Source organism: Tyto alba, unplaced genomic scaffold (genome assembly GCF_018691265.1).
Source record: "Tyto alba isolate M040663 unplaced genomic scaffold, T.alba_DEE_v4.0 Super-Scaffold_40, whole genome shotgun sequence".
Classification (NCBI taxonomy): domain Eukaryota; kingdom Metazoa; phylum Chordata; class Aves; order Strigiformes; family Tytonidae; genus Tyto; species Tyto alba.
The window spans coordinates 5,019,224-5,040,925 of record NW_024881316.1 but is presented as its reverse complement, the minus strand read 5'-3'; the positions used below and the strand labels follow the sequence as shown (position 1 = coordinate 5,040,925).

General features: G+C 33.8%; 1 protein-coding gene across 1 annotated transcript in view; it reads right to left on the bottom strand.

Annotated features, from left to right (window-relative positions):
* Positions 1 to 21,702, bottom strand: part of LOC116959307 (activating signal cointegrator 1 complex subunit 3-like) — a 160,482-nt gene that overhangs the window by 70,878 nt on the left and 67,902 nt on the right. The window contains exons 9-10 of the mRNA XM_042803432.1: positions 6,607 to 6,807; positions 6,007 to 6,147 (exon numbers count right to left, since the gene is read on the bottom strand). Coding sequence (XP_042659366.1) covers positions 6,007 to 6,147; positions 6,607 to 6,807 — 342 coding nt within the window. The remainder of the gene's footprint in view (positions 1 to 6,006; positions 6,148 to 6,606; positions 6,808 to 21,702) is intronic.

Here is a 21,702-nt window from a genome sequence, read left to right as displayed (position 1 = left end):
CTGTATTCAGGAGAAATGTTCAGAAGCACTTTAGGTTGAAAGCAGACTGAGGTCAGATACACAATTTGCTTCCAATATCCTTTTCACTGATCAGACATGCAATTAATTTTTATCTAATCTGTGGCAGAAAAAATGACAGATCTATGAGGAGGCCTACAGAAACCTAAAAGTTTTAGAAATGTCTGTTTCTGTGAAGGCTGGCAGGCCCACGTTGACAGGCACAGCCTTGCAGTTCAGTAAATGCATAAATAAATATTTTTTTTTTGTGGGCCTTAAAGTATTTTAGTACTATGTAAACAGTCCAGAAAACCCAGTATTATATTTTAAATTAGTAACCCTGCTTTCTCTATAATCAGTATCTTGGTCAATAGAAACAGTAACAAAAAACAAAATATTTATCTTCTATTGAAAAAAATAAACCTATATTCCAAGAGAGTTACAAAAAAAAGTATTCAATAGTTCAGAAGTGGCAGAATCAGGACTATTCGCAAAATAACAGTTTGATTCATTTTCCCATAATATTTATTTAAAAGACAATGAATTTCTTTCTCCTGCTCTCTGAATCCCTTTAACTCCAAGAATATGAGAAGGAAGGAACAGAGATATATAGAGGTTTATAGGTGGGGGGAAATTAGCCTGCTTCCAAAATTTGATCAGATTTGTTTTCAACTACTACATAAATTTAGCAACACAGAAAGCACTGATAATCTGGCCTTAACACCAAGACATATCTGTAGCGAGCAAGGCTCATGACAGTCTGTCAGTCTTCAAGGCGAAGCCAGAGACACAAGATCAATAAAAGAAGTCTGGCTTATATGTGCAGGTCTGAGGCACAAAATAAAGCAGAAACATGATAGAAAATTTATTTCAACTTTAAAATGTCAGTCTCACTTATATGTACTTGTTTGAATTAGGATGCTAGCTGTTGACAAGGATTGAAATGTAAAACATCCTATACAAAACTACTGAGGTACTAGTTTAAAGACAAGGAATATTCACAATAACTGAAGATGCAATAGAACAATACAATAACTTTAATTAAAAAAAGAAAATAAAATAACTTTAACAAGATGATTTTTAAAAATTATTTTTAAAGTTTATACAGGTGGAAGAAATTTTGATAAATTTTCACTGTGGTATGCTAAGGATCTTAATATCGTTTCACGCTACGTATGTATAAAACGTTAAAAAGAAATTATCTCCTACATATTTTTTGATGCCCACTACCTTTAAAAGTTACTAATTGTTAAGGCCAGAAGCCATCATGCTACTCCATCAGCTTACAACACACTGTGCTCAGTGCAGGGCAGTGCCTTCAGACTGGTGATTACATTACAAATCTATACTGCTCCAATCCCAGTTGTATTCTCCAAAATTTCAAAAGATAACTATTATAACTATATTTGTTGGAAACACAAGGTCAACGATAGCTGATCTGCTAGCCCACAAGCTGATTTTGAAGTTGTGCTATACAATTTTCTAGGCTGTATAAAGCAAAGACTGAGTAACTATATATATGCACATTCAAAAAAGCCCGTAAGGACAATCACCCAAATAATCCATTGCCTTCAAACAAAATGCTTCATGTTATTTTGAATGCTACCCAGCAAAATACAAAATTTACTACTTATTCATATTTTCCATTTAAACATTAACATACCAAAATCAACTTACCAAATAATAGGTTATGGCTAAAGTATGCTTAATATCATCACTGTGGTTTAAGTGATGTCTAAGTATCAGAGTTTCCTAGATAACAGTATGTCAGAATGCAAACATGCTTAGGTAACAGTAGGTCAGAATACAAACATGCTTAGAATAGAGCCAATAAGAAAAATATCAACTGTAGGGAAATAAACTTCCTTAGACTGTTTTTTAATGAGGAAAGAAATTGAAAAGTTAATGTATCTTTAGACTATGAAAAAAGCTTCAATAATGTAAGACAAACTGTCTATAAGAACTAGTACAATACCTAGTGTTACTTATTTTGTAACAAGTTTATTTTCTTCTGTTCCTGGGTTCAGCGAAGCACTTATTCACCTACAAATTATTTGGTAGTGGACCCTGGATCTATTCTGTCTGAAACATTAAAGCAACATGCTAAATATTTACACTTACTCTTTTTCACAAAACCATGAAGGGAAATTGTGTCTTACAGTTTTAACACACAACCCGTATCTTTAACTTAAATAAGTAGTAGCTGTGGCTTTCACTGCCAAAGATGTGGGGAGCAGGTTAGAAGACTGATGAAGTGTCAATAAAACACTTATTTTGATTTTTGTTTTTAAGGCAATTTAATTATTCATAAAATTGGAAATAACTTTTTGAAAAGCTTGGCTTCTGAAGTACACATTGGAACCATAGTACTGTTAATGAATACTCAAAGTATGGTATGGAATGGAATAACAGGGAAGTAAAATCACCTGATGTAGAATACCATAAAATTAGGGAGCAGCAAGAGACATGGATGCCTTCTGGATTAATATTAAATGACAGCATGGAAAGCACAAGGTTATGGCTGAAAAATTGTGCTACAGGTCTTTTTAATGGGCATATCTTTCAAAAACATTTAAAAGATTTCATTCCATCATAAAAGGAATAAAAATTTAAATTACTCATTACTTTTTTTTGGCTAGCATTTTCCTCTTCTAAAAATATTTGTAGAAGAAGTAATAAAGGCAGATCCCACTACATTAAGGGTGGATTCCTGAGAAGTGAGATTGTTAGCAATTTGTCAGATAAAGTAATATTTCCTCATCAGAATAAGCATAACAGATGCATGTAATGACTTAGAAAATACACATATTTAAACACACACAGGCAAAGTATGAAGGATGGAGCAGGCGGGATAGCAAGGAAGGAGAAAATTACCAGGATTGTCACTGAAGTGCTACTTTTAATACCTGACAATCACCTCATTTTTATACCTTTCATTGTGACTGATTCATCTGAGGATGAAAATGGTGAAAATGTAACTGCTCAGAAAAGAGGCAGAAGACAACTGTCACAGAAGATTTATATCAGGCCTTCAGATTCCTAGAAGCGCCTGAGATCTTCTGAAGCAGTGATCCCACCTTAAATGCGTGCATCTGCTTCAGTGGATGATCCTACTCCTGCCTTTTATCTCCCATACTATATGTACTGTCCCTGCGTATTTAAATTGTCGGCGTGCATCCACCTGCTATAACATTAATTCTTACAGGAAAAACTGCTTTACTGCTAAACACAGGCACTTCATCTATTACACTAGTGAAGGCTAGAAAGCAGAGTAATGCTTAGCAAAGCAACTTTGAAATTACAAATAAAGCAAAAACACATATCAGAGTACTCCTGGCTTAGAAATGTATACGTTAGAGAAGCTGACAAATAAAATTTTAAAGCAAGAATCAATTTAATATAGGGTAAAAACCAGTGAAAGAAACCCGCTTGGACAAGGTGGTTTCAGTGCACAGTTGATGAAAGAAAGCTCATGAGTTTTCATAGGAAACAATATATGCAAAGAGCAACGAGCAACACCCAGCCCAAGTGCGTGCCCTTTCCTCAGTTTATAGTACAGCTACACATTTTCTGTGCGCTCTGATATCAAAGCCCACTGCTGGGCTCTGGAGTCTGCCAGAACAGCAGCAGCAACTCCATCGGTAACTCTCAGATTGGTGTTTTCTCTCCTCTGCACCTCCTACAGTTCTGATTAATCATAAGGAAAGACTGACTAGCTACAACAAACAAAATAAAAGAAAAAACTAGTATTTCACAGTCCCAGTATTTATGAACTGACTTAATATATGTCTTTTTAACTTTTCCAATGTTTTGAAGAGCAAAGAAGCAAACCTATTATTGATGCAAAAGCAAAACTGAAATTAATCAATGCTTTAATTACAGTTCATTTGAAAACCTAGGAAATAAATTTTGGGTCATGAATAACATAACGGTTTCCAAACTTTTCCTCTGCTGGAGACCATTTTTCTTCCACCTCCACTCCCCCACAAACTTTAGCAACTACAAATACACTACACTTCAGATCAGTGTTTCTGTCCAATGAAGTACATAAGAAGCTAAAAATCCTCTGAAAATGAGTAAGTTTCAGATAAGAAAAATAAATTCAAAGCAATGAAATGAGTCCATGGCAGGAAAAAAAATTTACCTAGGTCCTGCCCTTGACCTCTATTCTTGATTTTTATACATAAATCTACTTTAGCCTCTTCCCCAAAAGAAAAAGAAGAATTGTGCTACTACTGGTATTTTGGACTGAAATAGAAGAGCATGATGAAGCATACAGTCTTTCTACACTTAAGTTACTATGTTGCTCTAAATTAATATTTTGCATATATTAATAATTTCCCATGACTAGAGTAGTAAAATTTGTAAACTATTTCCATTCACATCTTTTAATAATACCTGAAATTTCTGTGGAGATTTTTTTTCTTTCCTTACTTCTTTACTGGATGTAAGCAGAGTTTTAGTAATGAGGTGAGATTTCATGAATTACATTGCAAACTACGAGAGCAAGAGAAAATAGCACTTTTCCATTCTATTTTCATTCTGTTCATCAAACTTTGTAGTTACATTCAGAGCAGGCTTTTCCACCATCACTTCAGTTTTGGCAGTGATTACACGTGCTCTCTCATTATTAAAACTCTAACCTACTCGATTACGTGTCCTAGCTGAAAAGTATTGTGAAGACAGGAAGAAATTTTAAATGATAATTTGGTGTATGTAAGTAATTTCAATTATTAAAAGTCCCTGTTGAAAAGTTTTTTATTTTGTAAAACCAAATTTTAGGCAGATGGTGTTACAAAGTAATTTTGATAAAGTACCAGTGATATTGCTTTTACTCATTGATACTGGTTTGTTATTTATTGGTTACCACAGCACTGTGACTGTAGGCATCAATACGTATGCATATATGTCTTCTAATAAAGAAGATTGTTATCCAGGACTTCATTATAGATTATTGCAGTGGTCCTCTTTATTATTATTTACATATAAATTTTTTTTTTCTTGTCATCTGAGGAGTCTTCTCTAGTCTTAGCATAAAAAATGTAAAATACAGCAAAGTTAGGACTGGGAAAATGTAACTCATATGAATCAATAATTACTATAAGTTACATTTATAAATGTTCATATTGCCAATACAACCAACTCTTATTCTGTCTCTTGGACCAGGCAGGAGGAGGAAGGGTAATTACATGGAATTTTATGTAAGAATAGATATAAAAGTGTATCAATATTTGGGAGAAAATGATATTTCACTGACACAAGTAGCATTTGCCTGAAATAAATGTGACAAGAAGTATCTGCTAAAACAGAAAAGTCTCCATCTACACAATACTATTTATGAGGCTAAAAAAGCAAATTTTATTCATTTCTGTGAACGTTCAAATGTTTAACCTAGCAATGTCATATACTCATTTGTTTTTAAAAAAGGAAAAGATCAGCCATTAACAGGAACCTACAGCTTTATTAACTTTTTTTTTTAATAAGAAAGAAGCCAAGTATTATTTTGACATATTTGCAACAATGTTACGGCACTTCAAATTTATGTAGAATTTACCATTTACAGTCCAGACCTTCAACTTTTCAAAGATGGCTATTATCAAAGAATGCCAGATCCACAATTATGAATGTTAGGTTCTCGCAAACACATACACACAACAGCTGATTTATAATCCTGAAAGGGTAGGGGCACAACCCACTAAGGCTCTCAAGCTTGAAATCAGAGAAGATTTTATACAAAGGTTACGTGGAAGTGGGGCACCGCAGTAAGTCTAAATGAGAGAAACCGAAAAAGCTTAATGAGCCCATTGCTTAAGATATTTCAGATGTATTAGTGTTCTAATCACTTTGAATTGAAAGTCACGTTTTGGAACATAACCAGTGTAATTACAGACTCAGTAATAATCAGCTGCTTTACTAATACTTTTACAAGGTGTTTGAAGAAAAGACCAGCGTACTTATGAAGAAGTGTGAATAAACACACAGAACAGTATTTTAAAATACTAAGCATACCTGTGTTCGCAGAATTTCACCTTTTGACAGTTGCATATCACCAGTCAACTCTTTCACAGTAATGCCCAGTGGTTCCAGACGCTTGCTGAAGTAATTTGTCATTTCAGCTGCCAAAGCCTTCATAGGAGCAACATACACAATCTGCACCAAAAGGACATTCACTTGATAAATGAGCAAACCCCACAATGTTGTTTGTTTCATGGCAACCATTGCAAATCACAATTTATTGTGAAATATGATACCAGGCGCTTACAGTGAAAAATCTTAATAGTGATATATGAAAAGTAGTTATCTTTGTTGGATAAGTGTGCAGCTGTTTAAAGGACAATGGATTTTGTTTACACAGCCTCATCACTTTGAAAATTGGTTCTGCATCAAAGCCAAATGCATTTTCATAGCTTTTTACTCGCATAATAAGATTTTTAGAACATAAATAAGAATAGCTTTAACAATAATGAAGTAAATCAAAACTGGCCTTATCTTTGACTTGGAAAAGTGTAATACCCTTGAAAACTTCCTGGTTTCATATCCCATGTATAACATATAATGGGTTTTACCTTACAAGCTGAAAAGCTGTTACGTGGTTCATTAAACTCCTACCTTAAACTCATCCTTTTTGATAACACCGTGCTGGACATGCTGGCGAATTTCATGAAGGACTGTCAGCATGGCAATGTTAGTCTTCCCAGCTCCAGTGGGGGCACAGATTAGCATGTTCTCATTTGTGTTGTAGGCAGTTTCAAAAACTATAGACTGGATTCGGTTTAGTCTTTTCATGCCTTTGAAAGCAAGTTGTCCAATCTGTTAAAACAAACAACACGTATATTTTGGATCTATATATGTGTGTGAGTGTTTGTGTGTGTCTATAAATATATTAATCATAAGAAAAAGGACATCTGGTAAAAAAAAAAAACTTAGGATACCTGTTTAAATATATTTGTTATTCCAAGGTTTTTATTCTGAGGCTACCACTCCCATCCAACCCTCAAACCCTAAATCCATAAGGAAAACAAAATATAGCAGGATAACATCTGTTAAAATTAATCAAAACCTTTAGCCACATGTTATTTCAGCATTTAATTTGTTTTTAATCGAGTGTGACCAAAACTAATACACAGTGAAATAACGACCTACTAATAAGTAAACATCAGGAAAACAGCAATAGTCAGATTAGATGAATATGCATCTTTAAATCTAAGACGACAAACTACAACTCTAATGGAAGAAGCAGCAGCAATACACAGGAACCTGCTGAAGAAACATAAGATTAAAAAAAAATATTTATGATTAATTTTGCACAATAAAGTTTAATTATGCAAACACGCACACACATTTTCACTAACAGCCTTCTCTTTCCTTCAGAGTTAATCTCCATCTTGCAGTTAATTTTCAGATCTTTCTTCAACAATGCTCCCAACAAACTGCAGCCTCCAAAAGTAACATAAAACTTGTATGTGTAGCCTCAAATAATCTTTGTGAAGGTTTTAAAAAATTAAATTATATAGTTAATACAGGCAATTATAGTTATTATAGTTTAATGCATGTTTAAGTCTTATAAAGTACAAATGATCAAGTAGAAAATACTTTTTTCCTCTTGGTTTCTCTGAAAAATTAGATTTTCACTAAGAAAGAACTGCTGTAGAAAGTTACAATTTCTGTATTTGAAGATTCTGAAACTTTTGCAACTGAGTAACAGACCCTTAAAATATAAAATTAGTCTTCTAATAAACTTGCTTGTTCTTACTTTTCACAGACACTTAAAAGAGATTGCAGAACACAGAATTATTTCCTTTCTACAAATTTAATTACCTGCACTGCTTCTACTAATAATCATGAAAAGTATCTTACTGATATTTTTGATGATTATAATTTTTATTTTAATTGTAGGAAACCACAACAGTACAAATTCACTATAAAGAACAGTCCTGAAAGCACCTTCTGAAGATCTCCATTTCTATTATTCTGGGGGCTTCAGTTAATTTACAGTCATTTTCTGTGGTAATAGCCTCTCCAATACTAGTGACATTCTTTCTAATTCTTTCCAATACTAAGCAAATTATTTGAGCAGGACTCAATTTATTACTAACCCAAGTAATGCCAGCTCAGGAATGAGGGCTTCTTTGGTTATTCAAATCAACTATTTTAATTAACTCTGCAACAAACAGCATTGAGTATTATTTTTCCTGAAGCTTCTTCGTAGTAACCTCATGTGAGAGCCTGAAATGCAAATTACAAATTTAGGGTAATACACCATTTTCACAATACATGACAATGCTCTACCCTTAAATGTAGAGGAATGGCATACCTAATGACTGGCTAACTGTAGTTTTATTCTAGAGGACTTTATGTATTGAAAAACAACATTCGTTGATATAAAAGCCAATGAAAATACTATGTAATCAATACACTATTTCCTTCTGAAAAATGTGCTTTTCAGTTTAGCAGTACCTTTGTCTTTGGAAAGCTTTCAGGTTGGAAACTTCTTGTGCAACACTGAAAAAACAAGTTCCATTCAAATAATGTATTGCATTTGTATTTGTAGGATTGACACGTCTCAAATATATATTCAAATATGTTCTAAACTGTTAAGTGTCTTTGGTGAAGAAAAAAAATAAATGGATCTAGTGCAAGTACTTCCAGTGCTTTTCATCAAGTTTCTTCAATTTTTTAAGTGGCTGAATTTCAGGATTACAACAGTTTTCACTATTAATATTCTTTCACAGTTTATTCTGCATGCAAAAGTGCAGGGGGAAATCTTATTTGTTTTGCACCAAGTTTTGTATACCTAATGTTTACGTGGTGTATTGTCTTCAAAATTAATTTAATCTCCATGAATGAGATTATTAGAAAGTGTTAATGGATTTCCTAGGGGTTCAATCAACCATTGTTATGGCCTCCTTAGTCATTTTAGGTTTCTAATTTGCCTATCGCTCCATTTTGAGATTTCTTGACAAGTCTTTGAAAATGGTCTATCTTCTCTTTTACCTTCCATTCTATCTAATTGGGTTTAGAAGCTATTACAAACACTGTAAAGTTCACACCGATAAACAATACTTACAGTGTTTATAACAAAAGATCGATGGACAGAAACTCACAAACACAACCGGTGATTACAGAATTGAACAAACAAAACACTACACTACACAATATATATATTATTTAAAGAAGCAGTTTTTAAACAAAAGCAGAAACATACTTGTCTAAATAAAGTCTGGTGTAAGCATATTCAGAAAAGACTAACAGGAATTTTTCACAGCCACACAGCTGAAAATGTTTGGCTTTACACATACAGGTTTTCTTATAGCTGTGTGATTGTTAATAACCTTAAATAAAGTATGTCTTTAAGTGTTTTCTTAAACTACTGCCCGTAGGAATATATTGCCCCAGTTTCTCCTAATCTTTAAATGGGCAGTGTAAGACATGCTAAATTTGGAAGAAATTAAATATACTATAGCCCCAAGACATGGAACTGTTATCAAAAATAAACAAATATTTAGATAAATAAAAATAATTTCCTATCTTTTTTCCTGTTGGAAAGTAGTAACACCATGGATTAAGGCTGACTTGGTAAGGCACCAGAGAAAGCTGTGTAACGCGTTAGAAAAATGAACCTCAGCTTGTTTTCTGGAAAGATGCTAAGCCTACTGAAACATGAATATTAAGAGTGGAATAAAGATTGATAAAAAATAAAACCTTAAAAGTCTGGTTAAGAACTAGAAGTATTTTTTTTTAAAAATAATGGTATTCTGACCAGAATCTAGACTTTCATTCAACACAGTAATCAATTTTCAAGCAACTCAAAAGAAAAATGCAGGCACTGACAAATCACAATCACAATACACAGTCAATGTGTAATGTTCTTTGACAGGTGACTCTGCAGGAACATCTTAAGTTTCTTAAGATATCTTAAGACTTCAAAACAACTTCCCATTTGATTCAAAGAATATTACAGGTTATCCTTCCCCAAAACTTCATTTTATTCCAAACAAGTGGAAATACATATGCATAATCCAAAACCAGTAGTTCTGCCCTTAAAAATCAGTAAGAAAAAAAATGGACAGCAGACAGAAATTCAACAGTGTGCACAGAAGTCCACAGTTTGACAAACGTACTAGAAGATTTGCTTTTTTAATTTGGCATTTGCACAGACTACCTAGTTTCAAAGCTGAAAACAATTTTCTTCCCTCTGGCATATGAACATCAGTCAAGAATTCCACAGACCAAAAGTTTTTCAGACAAACTAGTGAAATCCCTTCTTGCTTAAGGGACTGGTAGCCACTGGATGGCAGAATCTGTTTTTTATTGAAGGTGAATGAGATGCAACGTTCTTCAGCCTTCTACTCCACAACTGATTTATCCCTAGAATTCTACACAAACCAAACGAAGTTTAAGCAGAATACAGTCTGAGTGCCATTCTCAACAAACACAGTTTCATGCCTAAAATGGTGTCATTTTTACATAAGCATGAATCAATGTGAAAGACCACTGAGAAGCAACTCTTTGCACAAACCAGATGATATTCAAGGCATCTCTGATGTGAATGTATAAAACATTTATATTTACTTCAGTAAGCTTTCCAATTCTTTCCCAAGGAATTTACTAGTACAACTAACGCATTTACAAGTATATGAGATTACAGTTAATTAAGGTATTCTAAATTAGTCATTTCATTAAAAAGGTATTTGTGTGTTGGTACTCTAACAGCAATTTAAAAATAGGATAAAACTGTTAAAGCCATTAAAGTAATATTTATGAATGAGTCCATACAATTCAGTCTGCAGGCAAGCAACAGCTTAAACACAACTGCTTTAGCAACACGGTAGTAACAGCATCTGCTCTAAATAGCACAGGCCATCAGCACTTTAGACTGAGTTTTACTCATGCAATTCGTTAGCCAGACCTTGTAGTTCTCCAGAGTTTAATAAATATGAAGCAGAAGACACTTTTTTTCCCAAGGCACATCTGTGAAACCTGCTGTGGTCTATCTGTGGTCTATAGCACTCTCCCTCACCGAGAACAAAAGGGTGCTAACTGCAAGTTCCATTAAAAGCTGAGATCTTTCACTCACTGTGTCACTTTATGCATTAACACTAGGTGACAGAAACAGCTTGTCAGATGCAATTAACCCCAGTATCACAAATTTTCACTTGGTGGCCCAATGTGCTCTTAAGTCAACTTCAGTGTAGAATGCCAGCATTTTAGTAGCAACTTCTAAATTCAGTATTGGCATGCATAGACATAGCATAAGATGTCTTACCTAATCTATCCAGAGCAACACTAGAAAAAAAATATAACTGTATTTAATTCTTAGCAATTTATCCAGGAAGTAGTTTGGGTGTTATCTCCCTTAGAATTATAATATTTTATTGATTTACATACAGGACATTTTCTTTATATTCCTCATTGTAAAAGAGATTTTTGTCTTGTCCGCATTCATTTTTTCAGTTTTCACGTAATACTAGACAAATTTTCTCATGGTCTGAAATAAAGAAATGTTAGTCATCTGTACTAATTTCCATCGCATAAAACCACCTAAATAAATGTTCTATAATTACGACTTCTTCTGTTGTACAATAACAAAATAATATTACTACTCATGTATCATAAAGATAATCCATTACGCTCATAAACCAAGTTTAAACTTTCAGCGTTTTCCCTATTCATTGGCTTAATTTTACAGTAGATATATTTTAATCAAAGTACCTTACATAATTCAGGTGCAACAAATCCCATTCTGCAGTCAGTTGTTCTACTGCACTTTCAATTAAAAAGATAATAGATCTAACTGGTAATATCACGACTAATTCATTAATTTACAGAAAATCCATGAAATTCAGGAAATGAAGTTCAGATGTCCCTTGTCCTGACATATAAATAGTCTCTAGGGCATCTTTCCCCTTGTACTTTGAAATGTTGTTGGTTAAAACACAAATCTATACATATTTGTATTTATATGTGTATACACATACACATTTTAATAAATACATTCCTACTATCCCTCCAAATTATGAACATTTAGTAGTCCTCCTGCTTTCTAATTATGTGTGTATACACTTAAAGCACTTCTGTGCCAGTGTAAATCCTATCTGATTATTGAAGGTACACTTAGAAACAAAAATAGATGTTATACCTGAGGATTTCCACAGCATCCCTCTCCTGATGATGCTTTCCATATTCTGCTACTTTCATGGAGGTGGTAGCTCATGAGATTTAGGAACAATAATAAATAATATAACTATATAAATACCATAAAGGTAAAAATAATTCTATAGTATCTTAGGAGCACTAGCTGATAATATCATTTCCTACCTGTCACAAAGACTGAAATGTTGGCTCTCAAAATGCGTATATACCTTTTAAGCAAAGGCTCGTAACACATAGAAGAAAAACTGCATGATGTTTGGATCTGCTCCATTTAGCACCAAATCATATCAGTGAGATTTCATTGGACTTAGGGGGACAATTTTTGCAGGAGCAAGTAGCATACACAAAGATATGAAAATTATACAAGCGTACTAAATAGAGTTTAGGATTGGCTTTGGGCCATAATCACCGTTACAATTTCTTGAAGTAAGTACAAATTATGTCTCATTCAAACTGTAGTACCTGAAGAGTTATGTGCTATAAAGGAAGATTGGAGTAGAACACATTAGACAGATGCAAGTAACAAAAGGCACAAGAGAATCAGCAGCAGGTTTCAAAGATGTACATGCTACAAGTGACTAGACTAGAACTAAAAGCCATTCTTGCATGATATGGCTACCCATGTCAGTATTGGTGGTAATCACAGAGTCATTTAGGCTGGAGATCATCTAGTCCAACCCCCTGCTCAGAACAGGATCACCTACATCAGGTGACCCACAACTGTGCAGTTGGCTTCTAAATATCTCCAAGGATGGAGACTCCACAACCTCTCTGGGCAATGTGTACCAGTCTTCAACCACCTCACAGTAAAAAATGACTTTCCTGTGTTCAGATGAAATTTCACGTGTTTTAATTTGCACCTATTGCCTCTGGTGCTGTCACTGGGCACCACTGAGGAAGTTCTGACTCCCACTTTGTTAATCCTTCTCACATCAGGTATTTAGCTACACTTGTAAGATTCCCCCTGAGCCTCCTCTTCTTCAGCTCTCTCAGCCTCTCCTCACATGAAAAATGATCCAGTCCCTTAATTAGATCAAGAAGCCAGAAGAAATTGCTGGAAATGACAGATAATGAACCATAAGGGTAAAATTATACTCTGACATCCTATAGAACACAGAATCTCCTGAACATTTTTTTAATTTGAATTAAACAACATCTTTTAGAAAACTATGGAATCTTAATTTTTAAAATTATCACCACTTTCACTGGTTAATGCAATAGGTATTTAAGTAGCAGTAGCCATCAAAAGCCAGGGAAATTTTCATACTTTGAAGTTATATTAGTGCAATTAAACTCAAAGCAAACACTGCAAAATTTTCCTAGATTCTGACAGAGTGTTCACAAGAATAAAAAAGTATCCTGAGGGGGAAAAAAAAAGTAAATTAAAAAAAGTTTATTATATATGAAAGGATTACCTCTGCTTAGAGCTATCATAGCTCACGAACTATGAAAATTATTTCAGCTTTACTTTACTTGGAAAGGTGCTTTTAAATCCTGATTAAACACTTCCCCTCCAGCCTCTGAGACTTCAGGTTTGTCAAGATACTGAAACTGTTAGTTTTCTGACAGTTATTCGGTTCTCAGAAACGTGAAAAGTCTGGACAGCTTGTAACATCAAGTGCTCTTCAACAGACAAACTTTCATTAGAGAAGAACCAGCCTCCACCCAGAGGGAGTCCAGAATAGTTCCATTAAAAAACAAATCACAGTGAAATCTAGTAGTATATTAGTCTCCTACTAACTATGGTAACATAGGAAATCCTTGAAAAAAACCCAGCCAATGAAAAAAAGAAAAAAAAAAAGAATGAAAAAACTCTATGTCTGATTTTTTTTTTTTTTTTAAATCATCAGTCCTACCAATTGCTCTCTTGAAAAGAGAAGAGAGATCTATTCAAAAGCAAGCATTTTTAGGGAAAATATTTAACTTCATATATGGCTGCTAAGAGCTAACATGCCTGAAGTAATTTCAACAAAATTCCTTTAAGTCTACAGATACATTGCCACCAACATTACCTTAACTATTCTCTTGACAAGCTACACTATACAAACAACTGCAGCAGTCATACCTTCTCTATAGATTTCTGAATTATTTAGCCACTTATAGTTATATTAAAAATACAGTATTAAGAAATATTCTTTGGTTCAATGTCTAGATTAAAACCAAAGACTTCTGCATGTGTGTACCCAAAATCAGTTTGATGGAAATGATGGGAGAGCATCACGCTCTGACTTAAAACACTGAAACAGCTTCAGGAATCTCCTCCCCTCACTGGGAGAATTGTGTTCCTCAGCCTAGCGATAATACGACAGAAGATTATAGACAGAATGATTATACCCTCTGGTGATTTGATTTGAGAAAACGGATAACAAATTGTTTCAGAAAGATTTTTCTATAAAAGCAATGATTTCTACAGCACAGCAAACTTACATATATTTTGGCATCCAAACAGACCCATGGGCGAGATTCTGATTTCAGTGACACTATTGTAAACTCAAAAGTATCTGATGTCAAGAGAATTATTCCAGATTATAGCAATGAAATGGAGATCGGAACACAGACTCCTTTTAGAGCTTTCTGATGCCATTTGTGAATTACACACAAAAATTACCTTGAAGTAATGTAGCTAATAGGGAAAATATCAAAAGGAAAAATGGCGACAGTTGTGTCATTTCCTAATAACAACATCAGAAATTAAATTTTTATGAGGATGGAAGGATTTGAGTTTAATTTGCTCCCATTTCACCCATCTTAACAGTATCAAATAAAGAGGGTTTCTTTCCTTTAAGATTTAAAAATAACTTAATGCTATACAAAGCTAACAGGATGGAAGAGTGAAATACAAAAATATCTATGAAGTTTAAAACATTTAAAATGTTGTTACGCTTAACAGCAAGGTTCCTCCTGGACTGTTCTATATTGACTACCACCAACTCACTGACTTTTCTAGATGGAACAATGGGGAAAATTATGTTTATATGCCACAGACTATTCTATGGGTTTTGATTTGTTTTGTTTTTCAATTCAGAGAACACTCTCACAATTTTTTACACTTGTACGCAACTAAAACAGACTTCTAGCTCTGCTGATAGTGTATTGTTCTCTTAATTTATTCCCCCGGGAAAACCCAGGGCATCTCTTTAAAAGGAAAGAGGAAAAAAAAAATCACTGTTAGAGGCACACTGTCTCAAAAGTAACTGCAGTTGAAGAGTTAATACAGAAAACTGCTTGCTGGAATACAGACACTGCAAGACAAAGGGAGAAATGCAAGGAGTAAGAAGGAAAGATAAGGAAGGCATCATGAAAGGAATTACATAAATTCTTCCCAATGGTGAGAAAAAAGTTACTTTACTAACTCAGCATAAAAACTGAAGCCCTTTTATGCAACCAAAAACTGTTTTAGCTAACTTTTCCCAAATAAAGAGATTATGACACGATATTAAAGTATACACAGACTACTTTTTGAAAGCTGAATTATTTTGAAACAACTTTTTGAAACAATTGCATCATATCAAGAGAGACCTAATTTATTATTTTCCTTCCATATTTTTGTTACAGTTTTGAAAGAATACGTCACTAGTAAGATAAAAAAATATATATATTTTTAAGCAGTAAATTTTGTTGATGAGGACATGCATTAATCTCAAAAAAGGTGTGGCTACTGCAACTAACCTAGGCAGATAATTGGAAAACCTGGTAGGGATGGATTGCACTGACAGAAAACAGCAGATAGTTTTTGGCCAAACCTGAAAAATCGTGACTGTGAGGAAGATACATAGTCTCAGATGACTCAGAAAAAATCTCCATCCTTTCCAGATTCAGGGAAATAAAGCAGAGAAGGAGGAATATTTGCAAAGAAGTCTCCTTCATTATACTACATTCAGTGATAAGTAATTCCTATGAATGGCTAAAAAACCTCATCTTTCTCTGTATTTTGTTTCCTGCAAATGAAAAGTTCCTATTTCTCTTCTCCATATTAATTTCCAACATATTACAGAAGAAAGAAATAGCTTCTACTATTATTGTTGCTATTATTAGTATTATTATACAAAGCACACCTATTTATTCACATGAAAAGAAAAAATAACTCCACTCTTATCTGACGTGTTCAGTTCCAATATTCTAACTGAAAGATTAAGTGGTAGGATAATTCCAATTTTGCAATTAGAAATCAGTAAAAGTATTTTGTTAGTATATGATACAAAACACACACACACACACAAAAATCTGTTTCCCACTTTAAAAGGCTTCACATTACTTGTTGCTTCCTGCCGTTCTGCAGATTCAACTACCACTCTGAAAATTTTACCACTTCTACTGTATTAGCAGTTACTGTGTGATCTTGAAGTTAATGGAAACTGCAAGTCTGAGATGAATCGCCTATCAGATATAAAGTCAGTCTTTAAGTCATCTAGCTCCTCTATCCCAAAACCATTTAAAAACATTTGAAACTATTTGGTGATTTCTAACTGAATCCCTTGATGGATTATGTCAGTCCCATTTCTATTACTGAAAGACCCGGGACATTCTTATCCTAGGTAAAATATTCATGTGTCAAGAGGAGTACTGAAACTTGTGCTAATTAAAGACAAACATTAAAATCAGACAAACTATATTTTGCATAAAATATTTTCAGAGGGAGTTGAGTTAATCTTTTAAATGTTATAGCATATCAGAATTAGCATGCACTTCCCTCATCTTTGAAAATTTCCACTTTAGTATTACATTTATTAAAAATAAAAAACAATTTTGGTCTTGAGTATATTTTAATTGGAATTTAAAACAGTATTCTGCATTTCTCTTTAAATTGAAGACCAATTACTCCTAAGAATGAAAGCTTGCCTTCAGGTATGCTATGAAGGTAAAGCAGACTACTGCATTATTTTTCTACACTTGTACTATGGAATTCCACTGAGAAATGGCCATCCCCGAAACAGGATGCAGCAGGGGCACATTATTTACTCTCCAGTCTTACTATCAAAATGTCTACAACTACTTTTGAGTTGTTTTCATTAAAAACTTTACAGATCTCTGCATGTGCTTTATTCCAAAAAGTCTCTATATTCAGTCAATGACACAAATATACCTCTCTAAAGAATGAAAAATTAACATTTAACAAGCAGCTTTCTCAATTTAAATATTTCACTTATAATGTTCATTTAAAGAGATCAACAAACGTAACAGCTGCAAAGTCACCAGGTAGATATAACTGGATTTCAAATATTACAGTGATTAAGTACAAGAGGAAAAAAAATGCTGTGAACAAGAAAGCTGGATTTCTTTGAGCCACATGCAGCTGCACTGTGGCAGAACATGTCTACCTGAAACGCTTCTTGGATTTTTATTGATCATTGGTTTTACTCTACAAAATTTAATACATACATAAAAGTCACTCAATTTACAGTCAGTTGAACATCACAATTTGGAGCCTAAATATTGACTTTCTTTGAAAGTACATTTAAACCTGTCTTCAAGTGCAGGGTAAGAGCACTTCATATTATATACTTTTAAAGTATAGATAACTTTCAGTACTTTTATTTTAAAATAAACCCTAATTAATTCAATACTATTTTAGGCACACAAAGGCATCAGTTATAACAATTTAAATATTCATTTCTACATGAACAGTTAACATAGAAGCCACTTCAGGATAATCTTTTCAAACTATTTAATTTAGCTTGCCCTTAACATATGACATAAACCATTTCTTCTTTATAATACCTAACAAGAACCAGAAAAACTAAGAGTGCTCCGAAGGGTAACTGTAGTTGAAACTAATAATAATTTTAACACATCAAGTAAAAATGAAAGGATGGCAAACAATAATATTCCCAGAGGAATATCTATTGCTGTCAGAATCTTTCTACAACTCAATTTTCTTCTCTATTTCAGTTAATTTCACACTACTGCTAACCAAGAGGGCAGTACTGTTTTACAATGCAGATGTTAAATGACTTTTTCCTAAATTCTACAAGGGAAGGCAACAAGCACAATCAGTTTTTTCTACAATAACACAGCTATTTGTTCTCCCAAATCTCAGCTAAACCAGCAGCATTCACAGAAGTTTTTCTACCTGATCTACCATAGGAAAATAAAAGGTAGGTGAGGGATGATGAACTTGTGTGGTAAGGTTACCAATGTGTGGAAACAGCAAGTATCAAAAGTTCAAGTATCAAAAGACAAAAAGTACAACAGCTTTAAAAAAAAAGTTGGAAAATATATCTAATGATTTCTGACTGTAAAGCATACTTTTGTGTGTGATACTGCAGTGAAAAAAGAAACATGTACTCTCACGAAACCCCCCGAGATATCTCTCAAAGTAAGTCAAACAAAAACTGGAAACCTGCTCCTCGGTAGCATAATCCCTTCCACACTGACTGCATCCTTTAGTAAGACACTATGCACAGTGTAGCTGAGACTTTTAGCTGCCATATCTGGGTTTGTTTTTATTAAAACAAAAATATAAAATAGTTAAAAGAATGAGACACTTCCACAGACTCCTCCTGCTCCCAAGTGGTGCTCTTTTGCGCAAAAAACCACCACATATTTTTTTTTTTTCTTTTCTTTAAGCATTCAGAATTAGTTTCATTGGTTCAATCTTTACACAAATTAAAATCCTGACAGGTAAAAGTAGGTACTGTGTTAGATTCCTTCTAGCTACAGGCAGATGCATGTACTCCCACAGTGGCTCAGCAGGGGCTTTTCAGCAGCTGGTGCCCTTTGCTGGTTTGCCTTTGTAAGTGTTCCCATCAGATTTTCAACCATTTCAGAGGCAGCACTACACAATATACACACACTTGGCACCTGTGCAGAAAATGAAACAGGCTTAACGTTTTATTCAAATCAGATGCAGTCGATTTTACCTCATGTTAATATTAAAAAATGCAGTTCCCCATTCATTTTTACTCTTTGCATGAAAAGGAGTGACCAAAATCCCCCAAAACTGTAAGAATATGCAAGTCACATGACAGTATCCACTAAATATTATGCAGCAATTTTTGCTCAGTGTATCACACGCAGCCTTGCTGGTTTAAAGGACGGACTAAAAGAAATTAAGTTCTCTATATTCACCGGTACAGATATTCTTATTATTAGGCTTTGACCCCTATTGTCAATTAATTGTTCTTGTCTTCAAACTTATACTGCCCAGGAAGAGATAACTCAGATTTTACAGAGGTCTTTTCAATAAAAAATTTGTACATTACTACTACTTAGAATAAGCGGAGTATCTACAAATAAGAAGATCTGTTTAAGCTTTAATTACAACCTCACTAATGAAAGGACATTTGAAAATACTGTTTTATATTCACAGTGATTTTTTTCTTGTTGTATCTACATTTATTAGTGTTATTTGCATATGTTTTCGTTAATATCAAGCCTTTGAAAAGAAAAATGTGTGTAAAAACACAACCCAGACTGACACAACAGAGTATATTTATCAGTTTTGTATAGCATCCTTGCCACCCTCACCATCTCCAGTGTCTTAAATATGGCTTGTTCACGTAACAAAACTGTCAAACTTCTAAGATTTTAAAAGGCTCTTATATGAGTATGTAAAGAGATAAGACAAGACCAAAAATGAATAAAGCTATAGTGTATTAGGCAATATACTATTCTAATAGTGTTTAGAAACTAATGTTTAAAGAAGACAAAAGCCTTGATAATCTTAAAAAGAATAAAAGCACAAGACTACAAAAAGCCTTCAACTAAACTGCACATGACACTAGGACAAAGGCAACTTAAAAAACAAATAATCTGATCATATTTTAAGGAGTAAATTTTAAGACACTATAAAACAGGGAGAGGCATTAGGTTATAGCTGAATAGCAAGGAGAAGCTGATTAGCAAAGAGAAAAAGATAACTTTTCACCTTTTTGAAAAGTTATCTGAAAAATTTATGCAGATGAGCTAAAACAGCACAGATTGCAAAGGAGACCTTAGTTCAGCCTGATTCTAAAAGAATTAGACTTGCCCAGTGTCAAACCAAAGCAAATAAACCTGCTGTGAGCCTACTAAAAGACAGGTTTATGGCAGAGGTAAAAAGCGAACACTGTTTTGGAGTAAGAAAAAGGTTCCGTTGCAGGTTGTTGTGTTGGTCATTTTTTTACATCAGGAAAACATCGTACAATCTGAAAATGTGGGTGCGAGTGGTTATCTATGAATTTCTCCAGTAATCCCTGTAACCCAAATTTTTAAGAAAGTGTCTGCATCACTTCCCCATTCTTATGGGACAATAATAAAAGCCTGTTTGCATTACATTTCTCTGGTGAATGCTTTTTCCGATTTCTATAAAAATAATCTGCTTTTAAATGATCCCATTACAGTGATTTGATCCACAACCTAGTATCAAAAATAAAAGCCACATCACATGAATAGGCTAAGGAGGATGCAGTTTGAGCAAATACAGGCTTAGATGTAATCAGTTATATAATGCCTAGCTCTGAAACTCATGAGTGGCATGACGTATTTGCTTCCTTTACCTGCACTCCTCCTCATCCCAAAAGAGATGAACTATGGCATTACTTCCACAACAGTGGATTGACAGATTGTTTCAGTATGTATGGGCTGCTGCTCAGTGAAAGCTGCTTTTTACCCTTCAGAAAATCTGACATATGATCATACTTCAGTTCTTGTATCTCTATAATTATTCACCATCTTCTGCTTATTTTTGCATCCTCTGTATAAGGGACATAGATCGGCTTGACAATATTTTTTTTTGCATAGCTTTTTTTTCTAGTTAAAAATAAAAAAGTAAAAACCTGATGAGCTGATGGAAGCAAAGAGGTGGATATATGAAACAGTGGTGATGGGTCAGTTAAAAAACTTCTGTTACTTTAAAAATCAACTTTGCATTGATAGGAAACATATATATATATATATACACACACACATACACCCCCCCATATATATGTTGCATACGTGTGTTGTGTATATATATAAAATAGATTTCAGAAATATATTTTTTAAATGTACGTTTAAAATACATAAAATGTATGTATTACTGTCTTTTTTCTGTCTGTGATAATCTTGGACTGAGAATGGAAGAAGCATCATAGAATAAGGCAAAGACTGCTGCCATGTCACACCTGCCTAATGCAGAAATGTTTCAGAGAAAATAGTTTCAATTTCTTATCCTGTATTAAGAGACAGGTCCTCTCAAAGACTATAATAGTGTCAAACACATCTTTTTGCTGAGTCAAAAATCACAGTTTTCAAATGCTAAGGGTATACCACAGTCCTTACTGCCAGGTACCACTGCATTTCAGAATGTTATTTTAAAATAACTGTACAAGTTACAAAATAAAATCCTCTGAAGGAATCCCATGAAATGGCTAAGAGATGAAGATATCCAATGCCGTGTTCAGCTCTTAAGAGCTAGCACACACCTGGGATGTGTATTTCAGGAAAAAAAAAAAGTTGTATATAGGTTTAGTAAAAAAACAAAATATCAATCTATTTCTTGCTTTCTTATTCTTAGAACCACCTTGATATCCCTATCCCTGATGACACTTCCCTTCCTTTTTGCGTTTTAATATAATTACTTTTTAAAAAAGA